The sequence below is a fragment of the Cylas formicarius genome, unplaced genomic scaffold (assembly GCF_029955315.1).
Source record: "Cylas formicarius isolate icCylForm1 unplaced genomic scaffold, icCylForm1.1 PGA_scaffold_7__23_contigs__length_41026272, whole genome shotgun sequence".
NCBI lineage: Eukaryota > Metazoa > Arthropoda > Insecta > Coleoptera > Brentidae > Cylas > Cylas formicarius.
The window spans coordinates 25,172,151-25,195,324 of NW_026844352.1; the positions used below are offsets into that span (position 1 = coordinate 25,172,151).

Here is a 23,174-nt window from a genome sequence, read left to right on the forward strand (position 1 = left end):
AATTTCCGGGGAATTGATTAATGCCTTAATATACAGGGTGTTCTATTTAAAATTAGAAAATGTAAGTAAATCAACAACTTTTGACTTAATTTGTTTTTGAGAAATTTTGCAAATTCTTTGAAAAGGTGATTAATCCCTAACATAAGCCAACCATTATATAAGCAATAGAGTTCGAGTTGAGATTTATTCGGCTTAAGTTGTGGAAGACAAATAAAGCTTTATGTTCAAGGTTGATTTTTTAATGCTTTAGGCACAAGATTAATTTTTTTTTTATTGTTTCAGGCACTAGCTGATCTTTTGTTGGGAGTTTTCTGCATGCCTTTTACCTTAGTCGGACAAGTGCTGAGAAACTTTATATTCGGTGAAAGGATGTGTAAGTTGATACCATATTTCCAAGGTAATATTAATATCCCTTTAAAAATGTTGATGTTATTTTGCAAATCTTATGTGTGCTGAGTTTTGATTTATTTCGACAAATTGCGGGTTAATTGTCATTAATTACTTGAAAACATAATTACGCAGTCATTATTCTGAAGTCTCCCATACTTAATATACATACATAACATGCTTAACATATGTAATACTATATATCCAACAAAAGCGGTAACCGGCATTTGAATCACGAGTTTATACAAGTGACTTCCCGTAAATGTCCGAAGTGGCTTGGTTTCGTGAGTTACGAAACAGACGTGGTAAAATGACACTTTCCGCGCGTTGTATAATTAGGAATTTTGTAAAACGGAATAAAAAAGTAAATTTTTAAATAAGACTAGTAAGCAAGTTGTCTCTATCTGTATGGGTATAATGGCGAAGTATATACTGTGTGCCAAATAATATGCTAATTTAATATATATTTTTAAACTTTTTCTATAATTAGTTTAAATAGCGTTTGTTGTAGGTATTTTTCAGCAAAGGTAGTTTTTGATAAAGTTCAAATGTTCAATTTTTCGACATTAAAAAAAATTCAAAAACTGTTTTACAAAACATTTATTTTTTAAATGCTAAATACGATAAAATTATAGAAATGGTGCTCCGAATGATTTTTTAATTCAAATTTTATAGTTCGTTATTGGCAACCTTGTATTTATTTGTTCTTAAAATATCAACACATACTGCTGAGGTAATTTAATTTTTTCTTGAAATTCCTGGGTTCACTGGGTTTTCTTCGCGGAGATACGAAAAGAAGTTTCTTAGACTCTCCTGAAGATAAAATATTACAATTTTTTTTCGTGTCTCTAATGCCTCTTATCATATGTAATAAAAATAAGGAAAGTATGCTTATCCCAAAAAAAATTTTTTTGAGGTTATAGCACTTGTAATACTGTTTATGTGCAGTTTTTTATGCCGTAATTTATTATTAGTAGCTAACTTTTCTTTTTAACGAGATTTGACGAGTAAAAATGTCGTTACTTTCGGAGTTCGGACACGCTCGTCCTTTACTGGCTTTAAATTTTATGATATCATTTCGCGAAAGCGAAACACGTAGATTTGTTGGTTTCAGTGTGTCCCATTTAATGTTTTTTCGGCACCAGTGGCTTAGGTAAAACCAATGATAATCTGTTTGTGTGTTCTGTATTAAAAAGTAGAATTGAAATTGTAGAATTTGCGTTTCAACAGGCACTCGGGTTCATATAAATATTAAATTTATCACATAAACATCGCTATGGGTTCTATACAGTTTCCTATTGTTTTTTTACAGTTTCCCAAAGAAAAATTATCCTTCCCTAAAACCCGCGTATTCAAATATTCTACCAAAATAGTAATAGTAATATTTCTCAACTATTTGGTTTGTCTGTAATAAGAAGAAAATCCACGCAAGTATTGATTCTGTCTTTAACGTTCACAACCAAAACCACCGTTTTGTCATCAGCAACAAAGGCAAATAAATCTAGCCCTGAGGTGCACATAAAAGATTAGATCAAAATTTTAAGTTTGAGAATTGAAAATTTTAGTATTTAAACTTTACAATTTAAAACTTTGAATGATATGAACGTTGCCTATAACACGCACAACTATATGCTTTTGCTTGATAATGACACCCGTCATTGACACACTTGTCACGGTTCCGTTTTATTATTACCCTTTATTGGCGTATTTAATATATTAATTTATTAAAGATTAGGACCGTCGTATTATTTGGGCGAGAGTCCTTAGTGAATGTGGCTAACGCCGATTGGAGGTTTAGCGCGGCATCTGTGGGTTGGTAAAATACTGGTTGCATAGTTCCCGAAAATTACAAATTCGGATTTGATTCCTAATGGGTTTTATTTTTTTTTCAACGTTATACAAAGCTGCTTTACAGCGAAGCAGTAGATTTTTCTATCGAAGTCCGTAGTAGTCCTGTTCCGGATTTCCGAAGTATTGGTTTGGAAGTGTTAGGTTGGTATTGTGCCTAGGGTTATTTTGTTTTGTTAGTTTTCGATCGGTTCCTATTCTCAGGCCTCGATTCCCTCCAATTTTTTTGTGGCTGAGGACTTATATTTAAGGTGGTGGACGGGGTTTTGGGACTCCTTTTTTCCTCGATGGATTTGATGGCGGCAGAAGCCTGGTGAAGGTCATTGCAATATTGGTTGGAAATTTCCCGAGTTTGGGGATCGAGCCTTCCGCCACGGCTACTGCGACTTGTTGCTTGGGTGCACAAGTTTCCCGAGAGGGGATTTATCTGCCGTCCAATTCCCGATAGAGACTCCTAGGGGCACCCGACATCGTTGGTCCCCCATTAAGAAAACCCTCGTGGCCGAGGTAGGTTAACCTTGCTCTAATCTGGCACTGTTTGCTAATTTTACGCTGTTAGGGAGGTAGTGTTTCTAGAGACGCTTGTTTTTAGGGTTTTTTTTTTATCTTCTTGGTTTTTCTGCTTGTCCGGGTTTGGGTCTGTTGGATTTGTGGAGCTGTGACCCACTGATTGGTACGGAGTCTGCCCGTGCACTGTCTCCGGACTTGCTTCTGTTGGATTTGTGGAGCTGTGACCCACTGATTGGTACGGAGTCTGCCCGTGCACTGTCTCCGGACTTGCTTTTGTTGGATTGTGAGCTGTGAGCCACTTATTGACCGAGCCCCGTGCACTGTATACGTATTCCGCCTAGAAACACTTGGGCTAGGACGTGGCGAGCGGTGGACGCCGAGGACGGTAATGCAACGGGACACGAAACTATGAAGCTTGTGAGGTACCGTTAGTTATATGGGATTTTGTTACTGCTATAAGTGACCCTCCCCTGTTGTGACGCACCCGTATGAGTGGCACTAGCCCGATTTATTCGAAAATAACCTCTGCTATTGCACGTTGCAGAACTTGTTCTCCGCGGGCGTTCTGTATACCCCTGGTGCACACTTTACTAAGTTTCAGTAAATCACCTGATACACCCGTAACTTAGTTGGTCGAGCTTTAACATTGTATATTGGTTTAGCAAGTTTTACCGAATTAGGTTATATTATTTCCAGCTTAATTAAATTCATTCACTTAAATTTAGATTTTCATTTCCTTGCCCCATTTAAGAAGTTGAGCCCATTGCGAAGGTGCCGAGGTACAGAGCAGGCAGAGCTTTTTCGTGATTTGGGGGCTCACCTTGTGCTGTTCAGTCTGGTTCAGCTGCGGTAACCAAGCCGGACCGTAGATTTACAATTCACGTGGCGCCCAGAATTCAACATTTTGTTAGGGCTTGGTGATAGCAGCTAAACTACCCTGAATATCTGCGGGTAACCTAGCCGGGTATTGTGGTGCCATTTACCATACGCCCCTGAGATTTTGGCACGTCACACACTTTCTGCCGTCTTAGCTTCATATTTAAATAAGAAATATTTTTCTCGTGGCTTGTACGCATATTTCCGCATTTATTAAATACAATTTGATTTATTTTGATATTCTTTTATGACAAATTCCTTTCTTATTCTTCATTTTCTTTCCCCCTTCAACAATATGAACGTCCAAGCAATTGTTTTTTTTTCAATTTTTTATAACCAAGATCTAAAGAACCTGACAAACTTATTGCTTTATTCACTTATACCACGAATTACGCTGTGAGAATGTATAATTGCCAAATAAATGAGTTAAACACGAGATCGCAAAAACTACCGGCACTACGTCAAAACGCGTGCTCGAAAACTCATCGTAGCAACAGCGTTGAAAATTGGGCGCTATTTAATTAGTCATTTTCAAAAGGGAATTTTGGAGCCAATTTAACTAACTAAGACTTTTACTCCTGACTGCTACTCAATCAACTAACACCTGAAGTAAATGCTTTTCTGGATTTATTCTGGATAATGTAACTAGGGAGCACAAATTATTCTGCATATAATGCATTATCAATACTGATGCTCTAGTGAAATACTAGATTCCTTAACTGATTGGGAAAAAGTAAATGGTAGTTTTGTTGATTTTTAGTATATTAAGTATATTAAGTCTCACTGCTTCACTGCTTATTTAAGATTTAACTATTACATACAAGAAATACGGGTTGGTGGAATAGCTTATGCTGAAAATACAGTACTCATACTTAAAGAGAAAATGTAGGGAGAAGTTGGGAATAGATCGCCTATTTTGCACTTCTGCCAAGACACCGTATTATCATAGTATAACAATGAATGATAGTGTTTATAGAAGCGTTTGGATAGACAACTTTCAATAAAATATATACACTCAATAAATTTATTGTAAATAGCGATAGGTGCAAAAAAACTGTATCCCGTTCTCTTTTTTAGTGTTGTGTTTAATAGCGGCATTAAATCTACGATAACTAGATTGGATTAAAGACTACTTCCCGGTTTTTATTATCTCTTATCACGTTAAGTACTAACTGCAACTTTTTTTTATTAATAATTATAACTTACGAAACCTAATAGTTTTTTCAATATTCTAATTTTTCTAGATGCAAAAAAAAACAATTGTGTCATTATTTGATATTAGCGTTATTCAACGGAACGGAATTTAAATTGGATGTTTTAGAGTGTTCAAAATTAGCGACTATATTTGGCTCATTTGGAATTGAAAAATCTCAATTTTATATTCCCACAAAAAGAAAACTAGTGGTGTTAAGTCACATGATTTCGAAGGCCATCCAATCTCGATGGTAATGCGGGGGAGGTCCATATTGATGAAACCGCACTTCTTGGACATCAATATAATCACCTTCTTGAAGAAGTTGAAGTAATTTCAATTACTCTGTGTTTAATCCTACATCACACATTAAGTGACCAATGGTTCTGGTTTTGCACTTCCCGTACCCAGAATGTTGAACTTTTGAACAATTGTTCATGTTACGACGATTAACTGCACCATTACGGCGAAAAGTAGCTTCATCCGAACATATTATTTCAGAAAAAAAAATTGTATGGGCCTCTATTGCTTCATTGCAAGTTTTTGGTGTAGTTCCATTTTCTAGTAGATTGGGATGTATTACATAAGCCAGCTACTTGACAGCTACTGGCCTGGAGATTATTATTATTATTACAAAGAATAAAATGCAGAGGAGAACCTATTATGCACATTGATATACACATATAATAAATATTTATTTATTGCTGTGAAACTATACACTGTCCAAGCGACGTTTAAATACAGACAAGTTCGGCGCACACACAACATATGGGGGTAAACTGTTCCAATAATCGAAAGTCCTGTTAAAGTGCAGACGATGAGAACCCCTGAATTGTTCCTTTCTCATTTTAAATGGAGGCGTTCATCATTGCCCAAGACCACAAACATATATATTTGAATGAGATCTCCTCGCTGACTTAATGTTGGCAGACTATTAGCGGTATTTTGAGACGGTTATCGTAAGGTGTGTCTAAGTTGAAGTGGTCAGCGCATAGCGGCTCGTTGCATTCTTTCCAGAACATCGCTATGACGCAGACTGGGGAAGCAAATTCCAGTATGGGGCGAATGTAAGTGGTAAAAAGTCTGCAAGCGATGCGAGGACTAGGATTTTTAAAAGTGTGTTTTAACAAAAATAACGCGCAGTGTATTGTTAATATAAAGTAAAATTTTCAATTCTTTTTCGTCATTGGTCGCATTTCGGTGTACCACTTTTTGTCTTTCATCAAACCGTTCCATTAAATACTGAAGAGAACGTCTAGTTAGTATATGTCTATTAGGGTACGTCGCCTGAAAATCTTACTGGCACCAAAGTATTTTTTCCTGTCTCACCCAGTGTGTGAATCACATTAATTAATTCAGCTATAGGAAAATCCATACTTTGTTTATTTTTATTCACTGACACCACAATATATTCAATAAATTTATTTACTCAGCTCTCAGGTAAAAATTTAGCAATGTCATTTTGAAAGAAGGGTAAATATTGCAAAAGTTAAAACAAATCGCGAAGTATTAAAAATAGGTATATGATATACGTAATAACAATTGTAGGCGTACCATTTAGGAAAATAGAGATTTTTCAATTTAAAATAATTCAAATATATTCGTTAATTTTGAACACCCTGTAATCTGCGAATAACGTTAGCTTCAAAAATAATGGCACTATCGTAATTTTTTTGCCAGCGGGAAAACTACTACTTTATATTATTATTAGTAATAAACATTTTTAGGAATTTTAAAAGGAATTCAAAACAAAATTTGAACATACGATGTTCCAATTTTAAAAATGTATGTTTTATTGGTTACGCTCTTTTGAGCCATCCTTTATAATAATAATAATCGTATTTATTTAGCATAAAGCTATAACAGAAAACAATCGTATTTACATTTTAAATATACGAGTCAGTAGCAAAATAGGAAAATTTAAATAAGTATAAAAGTACAAAAGTACACAAAACAGAGGTCGATAATAGCAGAAACAATTATAAAAGAAAAATCAGATTAAAATTTCATACAATACATAAGTTTTAATTAATCTTTTAAAAGCATTTAAATTTTCACACTCCTTAATATTTTTTGGCAGCCTATTAAACTCTAACAAACCTTTATTTAAAATGGTATTCAACATATGTGTAGCTTTACATCGATTGACTAAGATGAAATCAGTACGGTTTCTAGTGTTATAGTCATGAACATTCTTAAAGTAATTAACTCTATTACAAATGTATGGCGGCATCATTTTATTTTTTGTCTTAATATGAATATAAAGGCATCAAACATTACTTTTTTGCTTTATAGTTAATATTTGCAACACATTTAACATAGTCATCACAGGCGTATATCTATTTTGTATTTTCTGAAGTTCGCTTAGTCTATAGTTAGGTATACTAAACAATAAAGTTGAACAATATTGTAGATGTGGCGCCGCCAAGCTATTATAAAGTGGCAATTTTGTATCACTTGTTAAATTTTTGCCTGCTCTAGATATGAAACCTACCTTTTCTGAGAACTTTCTCATTATATAATCAGAATGTGCATCAAAATTTAATTGTGAATCTAATATAATTCCCAAAGATTTTATATGTTTCTCATACTGCAAATTAACGCCATTTATATTAATATTAACACTCTGCAGATCCAAGCCACTCAATCTATGTTTTTTGCCATACAAACAGAACTTCTACTTCTTGACATTAATGCTAAGATTATTGTTGCACAGCCATACAAACACTCGATACAGGTCATCATTGATATCTCGCTGCATTTCTTAGATATTTTTACCAACGACACAATTTTGCTGGAATGGTCCCAAAACAGTCCCCTGTGGTACCCCATGATCCACCAAGATAGACTCAGACACAATTGTCTCATACTTTACTTTTTGTGTTTTGCCAGATAAATAAGATTTTAGCCAATCCCGGACTAAGTGCTTTATACCCATATTTCCTAGCTTAGCTATTAAAATATCCCTATTGACAGTCTCAAAAGCTCTTCTAATGTCCAAAAATACAGCCAAAACAAAACTCTTGTCATCGACAGCCCCAACAAATTCATTACAGATACTAACCATCACAGTCTCGCAAGAATGTCCCGTTCGAAATCCCGATTGACTACAAAAAAAATGAAATTACTTCCATCACAATAATTACATTTTAAATATACATTTTAAATATATGCAGCTGCTTCTTTGCAACGAGTTCCAATAATTTCTCGTACACTGGCACGGTGTTGATCGGTCTAAAATTAGAACGCAGCTTAGTACCTGGAACCTTCGGCACCGGAACCACCAAAGATGACTTCCATTCCTCTGGAACCTGCCCTTTAGAAAATGACGCATTGATAATGTCCAGTATTCTATTTCCAACCATCGCAAAAGCACCCTTGAAGACTCTTGTTGTTCACCCCCACCAACATTTTTCATTCCACGCAATATATATTGAATTTATACTTTCAAATATTTTTCAATTGTGCATCCTAACAATCTTGACAGCTTCTTTTATATATATATTTTTTATATATCATTGACTCACCCTGTACAAATATGACATTCTGTAGTAAAAGGTTTTGTTTTGGATTTGTATCTTTTTGTGACATTATGGCTGAATTTATATTAGCACTACCCCTAAAATACTAACCTACATTTAACTTTGTATGAGAACTGGTATAACTCCTAAGAAGAGAATTATGTCTCGTATTTCATGAAAATGTAAATAAAATATCGAACTCTTTAATTTGCGCATGGCTCATCAGATTACATGTTATTTAGGTAACTGGAATGCCGATTTTAACTGCATATTATTCGTGTTAAATTTGAATTTGCTTTTCACCAAACTATCGGACTTTGTTTTGTTGTCGTATCTATTGAAAACGGGGAAAAATTTCAAGGATAATGTTTTTTGTTACAGCTGTGTCTGTGTCGGTCGCCGTTTGGACATTGGTAGCTATTTCTATGGAGAGATACTTCGCTATTTGCCGACCACTCAAGTCGAGACGGTGGCAAACCAGATCGCGTGCTTCAAAAATTATTTGCGTTCTTTGGATCATCAGTTTGTCATGGAACCTGCCAATTTTGGCTTTTTCTACTTTGCAAGCTACGAAACGAGGTAGTCAAATGAATTATTCTATTTCATATTAATTCATGAATGATTTACAACTAAAAACCTCTTTATCAAATTTTAAATTCCGTTTTGTTAATTGTTAATGCAGACGATACGAATTTTGAATCTGAAAAACCTTTAATGGAAAATTGGTGCTCTTATAGCCTTGTGTTATTTATCACAAGGAAATATTACCAGAAGATGCTTGTAGGATAAATTTCACCATTTTGTTTTTAAGAAATCCGAATGCTAATTTTCTTCACAAGAGCTTATTAATGCTTCAGTGTATCTGTATCCCATTTTAATGGTTTTTGCAGCGTATCTCTCTTATTAATAAAGCTATCGCCTGTCGTGACCGATGACTACTTTTTCATGAATTGATTGGTGGCATAAACAGGAATCTCACAACTATTTTGGATTTTCAGATTCAGGGTAATTTTGTTGCATTTTTAGGCAGTCTTATAGCTCGATTATGTGTTAACTTATCTAATTGGCAACAACGGGCCTGGATAGGGTTTTTTACGTCGAATGCAGTGGCCTAGTCAGTTTTCTTCTGAAAGTCCCTAATGTTGATATACTAACTAAACTTTTGTTTCTTCTAATGGAATACATAACATATTTGTAGGTATGTGTGTGTTTTCAATACACAATTATGCAACAAGTGTGGTAAACGGTATTGGACTCGAGCGGAGCGAGTGTTTAATAAACGAGTGACTTAAAAAGTTTACCGAACGTGTTGCATACTATACTTTTTCTACGACAGTTAGTTTTTGGGTACTTTGCTCAAAACAACACGAATACATTCACTGACATGACCGTCAGAATTGACAAACGTCAAAATTCAAGGCGTGGGAAATATCTTCGAAAACATCCGATTGCTCGCACACCCGTGCGGCAAAATTCCGGAAATGTCCGAACGAAAGTGACGTGGTAAAGTGACGCTGCCCGCACGCTAGATCGGTGGGTAAGGCTATGGGAAAAACGTGTTCTCCTTCCTAATATACTTTAGTTGCCAAACAGGCATGACATTTATTACTTTTCATTTCTGCCTCCTCTCCTTTCTGCTAACGTTCATGTTAACCTTAAAAAGGCGGCCTTAATATTGAATACACACATATTTATTTTGACAGGTTACATGTAAAAAAGATCTGTAGTTTCCAGTGCTCATAAAAAAAATCCATGATTTTTATTTCAAAGAGCACTTATATGTTGTATATTTTCGAAAAAATGATAACAAGCCTAATTAAATAATTACAGGACATACAAGGTGAAACAGAGGCTTAGTGTATATTTGAAAATTTGTGAGTTTCACAAGACTACTGACTACTCCAACTAGAGTTAACCAAATTAACACCCAAACTACAAAGAGTTTTGAAAAATGCAATGTTACTTTTAAATAATACTATTAAATGGATAACTAATTATTATTTGTCTTCCCCGTCTCTATATAATCACTAATAACTATATGCAACAAGTGTTGCGAAGGGCACAAATAATTCGAATAAAAAAGATCGGCCTAATTCTCTATACTCGAAAAAATGCCATCTATAAATTTTAGGTTACAAGTGTAGGGAGCTTTGGCCTAGCTATGACACCGAAGTGGCCTTTAATTTGATTTTGGACGCAATTTTGTTATTAATTCCGCTAATTATTATGAGCCTCGCGTATTTCATGATCATTGAAAAACTCTGGAAAGGACTACAAAGAGAAATGGAACAAAACTCCTTTGATAAATTTTGTAAGTATATATGTATATTTAATATAAATGATTAGGCCACTAAAGGTAATAAAACATTTAATTTACTATTTCTCTCAATTGTAGAGTTCTGCTACAAATAAAACTTTGGGAATATTTAACGTGGCGTTTTTCATATTTTTATTAAAACTACCTGATAATATATTATTTTATGGAATACTGTAAAATATGTGTGGAAAATAAAATGAGTAATGCCTGTTGGGTTTCTGCCAAAGAGAAACATTAAGAGAAGAACTGCTGAACTTTAAAGTGGTACTTAAAAAAAAGAAGGGGCCTTTTAAGAATTGCCAATGTCAGCATTTCTTATTAGCAAGCGTTCTGTCGTCTCAGCTGGATCCGCAGAACAATTCAATTTTGCACCACAACAAAATTAAACAACAGTCGAACACAAGAAACTCAGCTCCGACTTATGGTTAGTTTTGGTTAGCAAAAGAAAACATTAACGGATATTTAAAGTTCGATTTATATGCACTAATCCCGCCAAATATGCGTTTTGTGCGTAGTTTTTAAAATTGCTATTTCTCTATAGTTGAAACAATTTTTGAAATATCGAAAACGGAAATTGGATTCGGGGATTATATTCAATTTTTTCACATGATATATAGAGGGCGCTAGTTGAACCCCTTAGTCTCTCTATTTCCTGCCATAACTTACTTGTCATTAACGTTTCGGTATTCTTCTGAATGTAATGTAGTAGTGATTTCTGAGTAAAACAGACGTATTTATTTCGATGAAATACACCGTTTTCGAGATAATTGCATTCGAATACACTCGCCACATTTTAAATTTTTAAATTTTGCAAATACGGGCGTGCATTACATTAATGCATTAATTATATACAGACTGTCTTGGAAATTGTTATTTCTCTATAGCTCAAGCTGTTTTTGAAACATCGGCATGAAAACTTAGATTCGGAGGTTTTTAGAGATGGTGATTACTATTAAGAGTGATGATTTATAAGCAAAAAATGAATAAAAATAAACTTCAAGCGGTTAGTTTTTTTCTATTTTTATTTATTTGAATATATAGCATGTCGACAGGTAAAGATTGAGATCCTTAATTTACAATTTGGTGTGCACTAGTCTCTCTCTATACTTCTACCCGTGACAAGTGTTTTTCTTTTTGAGTGCTGGATACACAGAACCAACGCTACAGGAATTTTCAAGTCCCTATTAATAGTTAAAACTCGGGCATACACTTTGCCATTTCCGGACCCCTCACATTTTCAGACAAATTAATTCAACTTCCGACTGGGTAAAGTTATTAGGCAGTTATTAAGTGCTTTGAATCGTACTGTTAAAATATTGGTCTCTTTATAAACATCGAAAAATGTTATGTTAACTAGAAATCTGGTTCCTGTTCCCTACTATTCTGTCAAAAATAGCACACAGGAAAAAAGTGCGGGATCTCGGAATAATATTGGAGGAGAAGCTGTCATAACCTGTTATCAAATGCTAAACTTTATTGGTAGGCAAGTAAAAGTTGTCAACAGAGCTATCTTAGCCAATATCAAGCGTATGTTGTTAGTAGAATAAATTTTGCATCTGTCGTTTGGAGCTCTAGGTATAACGTATACAAAAATTGTATTGAAAGTTTTGAAATGCTTCTCTTACAGAATTTCTTAACTTAATAGCCCAAGGCTTAAAGGTCGCAAGCATTATAAGCTCTTAACATTGGACGATTTATTATTCCCTTTAGTAAGACCAATTACTCCAAATTCTCCCCTGATGCGTGTGCTGAGCTGCAAACCGTTACCTTGTTCACAGTCTCACATGATTAAAACAATCGTTATCTAATTCGTAAATTCGTAATCTTTTTATATTACACAAAATTTTCTTCTTTGCCCTCTCTATGTATAACATTGCTGGATTTGTTGCTTTTTACATTTCAAAAATTATTTTAATTGTTTACTTTTACTTTCTATGCCGGACTCTATTCACCGCTTTTGTTTGTTTATTCTTGTTCTCTTTGTTTTTTTTATTGTTGTAAAAGCAGCTTTGCATGTTATTATGTACTTTATTGTAATTGTTAACATGACACTGTTGTGGGTTTAACCTGTTTATCTCAGAAAAACCAAATAAATAAATAAATAATTGAATGCCCACATAATGCTGAAATAAATTTCGCTCATTCATATACTGGATGTTTGTGACATAGTTGTTGAAGGATCAATGAAAAAGAGATCATCAAAGTCAAACGATTTTCTCGGAAATCAATTTTTTTATCGAGGCGAGTGCGTCTAAATATGTGTGTTTTATTGAAATAAATGTAGGATATCTGTTTTACATAGAAATCGTCAGCCTACCATATTCTTTAGCATAATGTAACGGAACGGTACTAACAAAATTACTTTCGAAAAATAGTCGCTGGGCTGGACAAGTTCGTAGCGCGTAGCATCTTTTTATTTTCAAAAGAAAGAGCTTCGCGGTTTCTTGTGGTAAAGGGACGCATCGTTTTTCTATCGTCCTCCTACCATCGAACTTTCGCAAAATCAATGTAATTTTATTGCGTTTTTTACCTATCGCCGAAGTTCAAAGTCAGAACAAATTTTCATAAATATAAAAAATTGTACAAGTATTAACGATTTACATCCATTTCCATATTATTCCAAGTATCTCGCGCACCCTGCATGATACAGAAAACTTGAAACTCTCTGCTTAACCAAAATTATCCCATGTTTTATAGTTTTTCAATTACGGCTAATAATTTATCCACGAAAACGTCAATTTTCAGGGTCTTTTAGATTTTTTTAACCATAATCGACACACATTGTACATATTTGAAAAAATTCCGAAAATGGTTTTCGACAAAAAAAGATTTTTGATTTGCGGTTAATAATTTGCTCTGAAAAAGAACAATTTTCAATGCCTTTTAGGTTTGTGCCTATAATTTAAAAACCCTGTATGTAATTGAAAAAATGCCTGAAATAAATGTTATAGCACTGCGAAGTATGCGAGCTTTATTGCCCTGTAAAAAAAATGATATCTGAAACACGGTCTTTTAGTTATCGCCAATTTTCAATAATAGGGGGACTCATTTTTCAGTTTTTTTTTTAAATTTACGTCGCATCCTGTACATTTTTAAAAAATTGTCAATAATTAAATTTTATGCAGCTAAATCTTCTACGTGTTCTTCTTCAAGAATTTTTTCGGTTCCAGAAACAGTTTTCGAGACTCTTGCAACCGCAGTTTTTAATTTTTTTAAAATACTTCCCGACTCCCAACTCCCACAATTTCAATAGGTTAATTTATGGGACCTAACGCTATTTTTCTGCCAAAGTCGATAGCTTCAAATTTCGGACACTTATCGTGTTTCATAGCAATTTTCAAAAAACAGTCGAAAATAAAAAAAAAACGCCGAAGCTTGGACGGAGCCATTTTTACATATCTTATACACCTAGTGGACGGTTAAAAAGGAGCAAAATTTGAAGCGTGTAGCTCAAACCATTCGGAAGTTATCGTCGAAAAACCTTGGAATAGAGAACGGAGAGACGGAGAACGAACAGACAAAAAAAAAATTTTTTGTCGATGCTGATTCCATCTGTACCAACGGCTACGCTTACGATGCACCGTTATCGAGATCTAGAGAGTAATAAGGAGCGCCTATACTTTCGAAAAGAATCGATTTCATCGATTTTTCTTAACAAGAAAGATGTGGCATGAAATAGCCAGATTATTTGAATGTATTATACATTTTATGAAGGCATATTTATCTCAATGACATTATTTTCACGATTTTAATCTAGGATTACTTTTTGGCGCATTCATTACGGACCACCTTGCAACTCCTAGTCCATGTCCACTACTCACTAAAAAAGAGTTTTGGTCTCTCTAATGCTAATTCTATTTTTATATGAAAATAAGGACACGTGTTAACTATCTATTATTATATAACTATATAATATAATATTATATAGTACATATATAAATAGTATAAAACTTTGGATGTCTATACTTTAAACATATTTTCCATTGTAAAGAGTGCATCAAAAAATAGGATACCGCGTACCGAGTCACAAGAAAGTCAAAAATAACGTGACATTTCCAAAAGTGGATTTTAATGATCAGAGCCCGGACTCATATAAAAATTTAATATTTTGTTAGTTTATTATTTATTTTTTGTAAAATACAATATAATATATAATATAAAAGTTAATTCTCAGCCTGTTTGAACTGTTAATGTTTTGATTTAATCGAAAGCTCCGGCGTTATTTTCGGTTACCCCGAAACACATTTGTTATGCCAACATCGTAGGCAAATTTGTACTGATAAATGTGTTAAGAAGATAAATCATTGAAACACGCCAGTAACTGAAAACAGAGGCTCAGCAATACCGGTTTTAAACGCCGTTGCCATAAATTTGCTTCAAGAGGGCTTTATCGGCGTGATTTAAATTACAACGCGTCTCATGTTTTTCAAGAGTGATGAAGCTAGCAATTATTTTTAGTTAATGGGGTTTGCACTAAAAATATTTCTTCCGACAAATGCACCCAGCCTTTTCAAAATATATTTATATAGGTCAGGGACTTCATTCTAATTGTCTCACTCAAAATACAATCTTCCTTATTTGCTGTTTTCAAATTTTAATAGACATTTTTCAACTTTGTGAGAAAGCCAAATTTGTCATTCAGAACTGTATCTGTCAAAAGTCTTAGATGCGACGCCATCTTGGTTTTCGATGTTAATGGACTCCTATATTTTTTTTAGGTCCCTGAACACATTCATTCAATGGCAAGAATCATTTTTAGTGATAAATTTATATTTTTCAGCTCAGTACATGGAGTTAAAAATATATAGGGTTTCATTTAGATTGAAAAATCCAAAGTATATTAGGCAATTTTGTATCAAAACAGAAACTTGGCTTTAATCAAAATATTCAGTATTAAAACTGAAACTATGAGAATTTGTGGCAGAATGTGTTTTTTGCTATTTAAGTCTATTTGGAAATTATATACTTTCGATTGGGCTGCTTTAATGTTCTTCAATGTTTTTTATTGCCAAAGATCATTTATTAACATTTCTTGCTCAGAGAATTTATTGCTTACTTATGCGTGCTCAACATTGTATTACTCAATTTTTATTTTTTTAATGAAATTTATTGTCATTACGTTTCTTTAGTAGTTAAGTTAATTATGTTTTTTTAGTACTTCAGGAGCCGTGCAGTTGACCAAATGTACGAGATGTGACGCCTATTAATGATGAAATACTTATTTGTTCAGAGAGTGGAATCGCAACCAAGCAAACCAAATCACCAAAGAAATTTACATCCATTACTACTGTATTGGCAGGCAAGAAACCCTGGTGTAATTTACTTTGTCTCAAGAGTTTTGTAGGGGTAAGTCATCGTATCATATGCTTCAGGAGCTTTAAATCTGATTTTTCTTAAACAACTTTGCTTTAATAGAAACTCGTATATTTCGCATGGTAGTTTTCAAATTTGCTTTCATTCTGTGTAAAATATTAACTTAATACTATTCAACAATTGTGGTAAATGGGAATGCTTAATAAACGAGTGACTTAAAAAGTGCGGTAATATCATGTGGTAAAGTGACGTATAATTAGGTATTTTACAGAAGGGAGTAGAAACACATATGTGATGTTCAATATAGGATGTTCAGAAATCAATGCACCAATTTTTTGTGGCATCGAAAATAAACCCTAATTTCTCACATAAACATATATCCGTAAACAATTTCTTTCCGAGATTCAGGGTGTTGAATTTCCAAAAGATTTTTTTTAACACAAATTCCTAAAGTAGAAATATGACTATATTTTGTTTTGAAGAAAATGATTAACATTTTGAACAAGTTTTAGAGAATTGACCTGTATTAATTTTATAATTGAAAACGACAAAAAAACAATTTATTTATTTTTTACAATTTTTATCATGACTCATTTTATTTAATATATCATAACGGTGCAACGTTTATTTTAGGAAACAGCAGCATATATTCCATGCCGATATTTCGCTACTTGAAAGCAATGTGCAAAATGTAAATGAAATATATAGAGTGGTTTGCAAATTATGATACAAATAGTTTTAGTAGTAGTGCCTTTCCGTGCATATGTTTATATATTAAACCACGACTTTCGACGTCGATTGTGCATTAATTTTATAACGAACGGTATAACATTATTTATAACTGAACTTACATTTTTATTTGCATTACGATTTTACACGTCTATATATTTTTAAGTTCCAACGGATTTATGTATGTATGCTAATATCGTTTTATGTTATTTTGTTGAAAAAAAAGAAAAATAATTTATAAACAAATTCCTTACGCGATAAAGCTGATAGTTTATTAATGTGAAAAGATACAATATCCTTGGAAAAAAAACACAGTTTCCTACAGTCTAAAACAAAAGTCATAGTATTCAAAATATTCCTAAATATTCCTGAGTTTATTTTTGGAGGTTTTTGAGTCTTAAATTTTAATATGTATGTTGGTGTCCATATAAACATATGCTTGAATATCGATAAAGAATTCGAAACATTCTTTAAATGGCGCTTGTTATCTGTCAAAAATAACTTTTTTCCCAAAATTAAAAAATAAAAGTTTTTTATTAAGTTGAATTTACCTGTTTACATGTTTATTACATGTTTACTAGTTAGGCCAATGTAATAATGGACTTTATTTTTAAAAGCACAAAAGTTAATTCAACCTTACTTAAATTTTAATATTTCCAAAACATAGATGTTATAGCTTCAAGCTAGTAGTGGATAATTATGATGAAAATAGCAACACCTTTTATCATGTGACTGTTCAAATGAATTATTGTGAATTTTGTGAATTCGGTATAGCCAAAAATATTGATATTAATGGAATTTAGCCAAATTATATCACTTCCTTAAGTGCGAAAAACAACACGGGCTTCATAAAGTCGTTAAAACATCTACACTGTATACACACTTCGATTGGCCCTCCCGCTAGCGTCTGGTACAATTAACTAGTTGCGTATGATTTGAAATTTTAAACCAATTTAGGAAGCCCATCTAATTTTTGCAAAACGATTCAGATATGACTAGTTATTAGAAATTTGCCAAAAACACGCTTACTTTTAGGAAGCCAAATTGATTGCTTGCCGGACCATAGCTATAACGCCCTCTTTGTTTTGTTCACTTTAGCTATGTATATTTTTTTACCGCAAATCTCCACAAATTGTGGTTTCGGAGGTACCACTACGGCTATATCGTAATTCTACATGAATTTCTTTCAACGGGATTATAAGTCCGTCCCTTAATGCCTCAAGCCTCTCTAATCTTCCTGGGCGAATACTGTACGGTGAAGGGAGAATTAGGGGACATAAATTAATTATCTATCTTTTGTCACTAAGAGCCTCTTTTGCACACGCTGACACTCAAATACCCAAATGATATCTTACAAAGTACAGAGCGTCAACCTTTTTTTGTTCTCAAAACCTTAGCATTTTAAAAGATAACTTGTACAATTTCTGTTAAAAAAAAATTAGAGAGTTAGTTTTTTTGTAAAAAACCAAATGTTTTGGGAACATATTCGGCAACGTAGAAGTAATTTAAAATACCAAATAGTCAAGAAACCAATTTCAGCTTCTTTCAAAAATTGAATTTGATAAAGACACGGTGTTGTCGAAACAATTGTCATGTCATAATATATAATTTCGTGAAAATCTGATCTTTTAGTTCTTATTTATTTTGATAAATGGATTTTCATCAAGTAAAAGCCACCTCAGTTCAAGTTTTTTTTTAGCTTAAAATTTAATAGGAATAAAATATTAATTTTTAATACTGTTTGTTGAGCAAAGATAACCTATGAATAAGTGTTCAGGTTTTTTGACAAAATAATGAAAGATTGTAAGTTTCTTTGCTTGAGAGGGTATTTCTCAGTGACAATGTAGAAGCTAAGATGCCGTTGCAGTTAATTGAATTGATATTTAACCAATATAATGTAAACAAAAATAAATAAGAATTCACAGAAAAAAGGTGTGGTCCTAGCAAGATTTTTGTTGCGGTATGTACAATATAAAAAATTTTCTATTCTAATTAAATAGAGGTAATTTACTTTGAGAATGTTGAAAAATCTGTTTGTCTGCAGCTTTTTTTCCCCATATATGTGAAAATATCTTCAATTTCTTTATTAATTGTATACGAATACTTATCTGATCTAAACTTAATACGGGCAAAGGATGTCACCTATTAATATTATCTTGAGGTAATTATGGATAACACGTATAATTTGAATGGAAACGACAAAACACTTTTGTGTGTGACTCTTATCTATCTCACTGACCATTCTAATGAGAACCATTTCAGGTTCAGAAGCATCAGACGGAAAGTAATATTTTCCATGAACGAGAGGTTTCTTCTCCAGGGAATAGTGGAGAGAGTTCAAAATTTTCAAAAATGCGAGCGACACAGAGAATCAGGTCCAATTTCATGGACAAAAGCATAGAAGCTAAGAAAAAGGTTCATGCATGTGCACTTTGTGTTTGCGATGAAATCAGTGTTATGTTCTTTTAAAATCATAAATATGAGCACGATCATAAGTAATCAGGGACATAGGAGCATACTGATAAGGAATTTTATGCTGGATATTTATATGAAAAATTTGTATAGATTTCGCCTTGATATAATATTGTACAAATTTAATAGTCCGCGAATTGCGAAAAAATTTTGTCATATTTTTAAAGAACCTCATTTTTTGGTTTTAAATTTGATAAGTATTATAATAATTATAATTAAATTATTTTTTATTATAATTTCTGGAATTGATGTATAGATGAAAGCGAATTTAACTGCCAATAATCTTAATTTAATTAAAAGAAACCTTTATTGGTTAGGGTAGTAATAAAATTACGATGAACCACTGGCGTACAACTTTATTTATTATTTAAAATAGTTAAAATGGTTTCTGGAATGGCACTGGGTAAGCAAAAACAAGTTTTGTCTACCCTATAAATTTACTTGGTTGTTGTTTGAAAACGAATTCTAGAAACGTTTTTTAAAAATAAGCAAAATGACTTTTTCGCAAAATTTGAATGTATATTGAATGTATTTTGAATTTATTTCCAAAACGGAGTATTTTTGGATCTAATTTTATATGAACTTTTTTAGTTATTTTTAGCTGCGAGATACGCCTTGAATTGAAAAAAAATATTTTTTTATTTTGCTGCTAACATAATTTTAGAATTTTAGATTATTAAAAACTTGCCATGTAACGGACCTGAATAACATAAGGCCTCTCAATGTGAAATCCAATATACTCGCTGATGCGTTTAGCCGACTTTGGGATCGAAATAAAAAATTTACACAAATAATCCTTAGAAGAAAAAGAAATACAGATAAAAAACCGCAGGGAGCACTGGATTTAAATAACATCCTTTTATTAAATCTTTTTTAGAGAAAAAAATTTTTGGTATATATTGAAATTCAGAGTTTTTTTTTAAGAAAAATATATTTTCAATATTCTCGTATCTTATTTTGAAAAGGTTTGTTATTCCCAAAATAGAAGGATTCTTAAGGTAATAACGAACCTTTCTTATATTATGAGAGGTAACCATGATGTCATATTAAAATTTCAATTTTCAATATCGGATGAAACCTTTATACATATTATATGTTTTTAATGAGGGATTGGGTATATTAACCAAGAGAAAAAACTGTCCCCACATTTGCCAGTTTCGATTTTGAAGATGGTTTCAAGCTACATACATAGAGTTAATTGAAAAGTTTTCACTCTTGAATGCGGGGTGTAACTTTCGCGCAAAAATAGTATTTTATGTTTGCATTTAAAATTCTTATTAAAATGATGTACTAAACAATTTAAATCTCCGCTGTCATGAATTATTTTATTGTACTCAACACCGAGATCCATAAATACGATATCCTTACTCTTTCCCTCCTCTTTTTATGCTTATAGAACTGTTCATTTTTTGTTCATGTAGTAGCACCCTTGATACTAAATGTTGTTGTACAAATTGTTTTGTGAGTCAAAAATCTATAGAGATTTATAAACTCTAAAAATATAGTGTTCATTTTGCTTTTTATGACGGAAATAACCTGTAAGTACTTTCCGATACACTAGCAGCCATGGTAATTATAAACATTTCCTAAACAGTTTACTAATCTGACAGATTCCTCTTCAGTCGATTATTGACGAATCAAATTTGAGCCAATTATCCGAGATATTAACTAAAATTGGTTTGAAATCTGCTCTGTACATCCTTATCTGTTTGAGGGTGGCGGAGCTAAAGGAGAACATGCAACGATTATCAAAGAAAATTGTTCTTGATATTTGATCGAATTTGATGCGTTTTTTTCGGTCTTGGCGATTCTCGGTTCTTCTATTGGGAGGATTGGACTTTGGTTTTAACGTCCTAACCGTATACCCATGATTCGTCATCAGTTACAACCTTTTTGAGCATATCAGCTTAGCAGCATATTTTGCTGCTACATGTTTCATGCCCAAAACTTCGGAAAAAATTCCATTGCAGCCATTTCTCTAACAGTGATTCGACGTTTTCAACACCATTTGTTTCAATTCTTCAACGCTTTCATCAGTTATTGACGTGCTGGTACGACCATAGCGAGGTTCGTCATCGGCGTCTTCTCGGCCATCTTGGAACAGCTTGTATCACTTATAAACGTTTTTTTTTTTGCTCAAAGTAGATTCACCATATGCCGTGGCAATATTCCAAGTGTTTTGCAGCACTTTATTTCATTTTTTACAAAAAAATTTATGCAAATTCTCTCTTCCAAGTAAACTTGCTAACTGACTGAAACTGTGAACATTCATTAGGGACATGTGTACCAATATAACAAAATATATATATTGAAGATCGAATGTACGTAGCCCTCCCAATTACAAAAGTTATCTTAATTTTTGAACACACCACGTATTTATCTTTTGAATGTTTTCATTTTTTGTCGGATTTCCCCAGGTGGTGAAGTAATTCCTTTGTTGAAATACCCTCCATATTTATAAAATAGGATTCGTGTTAATCTGAGTATTTGCTGTAGTGTTACGAAAAATACAAAAATGTTTTATGTTTTTAATACTATTCCGCGGTTTTTGTCATTTTACTAATAAACCATCTCTATAGGTCATCCGAATGCTCTTTGTAATCGTCGCCGATTTTTTCATCTGTTGGGCACCACTCCATGTTCTCAACACTTTCTATTTGTTCTACCCCGAGGAGGTATATGAGAATATAGGATCCACGGGAATCGCCTTAATTCAACTGCTGGCGTATACCAGTGCATGTTCGAATCCCATCATTTATTGTTTTATGAACAAAAAGTACCGCCATGCATTCCTGGTGGCATTTGGATGCAAGTAAGTTCGTGATTGAGGTGTTGTGAAGGGTATCCATTTGCAACAATGAGCAAACTTTAAAAGGTCGTTAAATAGGAATAGTTAATTTTACTGTATACTGTATCGTATCGGGTCAGACGTTGTAATGTAATTGTAATTGATACTATAAAACATTGGTACCTAAGACAATAAGGGAAGGAGGTTCTTAGCTAAGTGACGTAGTGTGGTGTAGCTTACTGTATAGGACTTAGGCCTAGGATTTATTGTGATCTTCCGTTATAACCTAACTAGTTAACATCCCACGATAGAGTTACTGCTATCACCAAACATAAAACCGATAAGAAGGGTCATTCTAAACTCAGCCGCATAAGACAGAATTACATTTTTTATTCTTAGGTTATACAAAGCACAAATGTAAAACTTCTACATCTTCCAAAGAGTACGATGCATGGCGAATATAACATGTAGGTATTTAAAAAAATAGGCGTTTCTACGTTTTCAGTGATTTTTTAAAGCACTAATGTTCTTCAAAAATCGTAAAAGTTATAAAAAATTTTGTATACAATCCGATAAGATTAGCAAGCAAAGTAGCAATATTTCAACTTCAATTTCTTCTATTTTAAATTATGTGTATAGCTCTTTGCCATATTCCATTTTTACTTAAATTCTAGTAAAGGTTTGGAATGGCCGTTTAATAAAAAATTATCTGCTTAATTTTAAATCTTGAAATATATTTTATTATTCATGTCTATCAATGTTAAGATTTATAAAAGGCTCATTTTACATACATCAATAAAGCATTTGAGAAACGTTAACAAAAACGCTATAATGAAACCACAACAAATGATTATGATTGGTAAACATTACGTCCATTTGGAATAGCAATACTGTAATAGGCAGCGATATCGATGTGATAAACTTTACGGCTACAGTCAATTATTGCGTGGCAATTTCGTCCCGAAGGAATGAAAGTAAATAACGACACGAATAGGATGTTAAACGGAATTTCATTTATTGAAGGGTGTGCTGCAAGGAGAACACGATAAAGGAAACAAGAAGTGGTAAATACAAAAAGGTCATCATCAAAAGTAACGGAAACAATTCAAACTCTGGAAACGAGTCCGTACTGCGATTCAGCAACCCCCGTTCTGGTAAGGCTTATTTGAAACATATGTTGCTGATGTGTATATATGTCAGTAAAAGGTTGGGAAACCTTTT

At 33.1% G+C, this 23,174-nt stretch overlaps 1 protein-coding gene across 1 annotated transcript in view; it reads left to right on the top strand.

Annotated features, from left to right (window-relative positions):
- LOC132705094 (cholecystokinin receptor type A-like) overlaps positions 1-23,174 on the top strand; it is a 47,715-nt gene that overhangs the window by 22,625 nt on the left and 1,916 nt on the right. Inside the window, exons 3-9 of the mRNA XM_060675524.1 lie at positions 283-397; positions 8,716-8,913; positions 10,466-10,645; positions 15,843-15,997; positions 18,956-19,108; positions 21,745-21,977; positions 22,977-23,107. Of these exons, the coding sequence (XP_060531507.1) occupies positions 283-397; positions 8,716-8,913; positions 10,466-10,645; positions 15,843-15,997; positions 18,956-19,108; positions 21,745-21,977; positions 22,977-23,107 (1,165 nt within the window). The remainder of the gene's footprint in view (positions 1-282; positions 398-8,715; positions 8,914-10,465; positions 10,646-15,842; positions 15,998-18,955; positions 19,109-21,744; positions 21,978-22,976; positions 23,108-23,174) is intronic.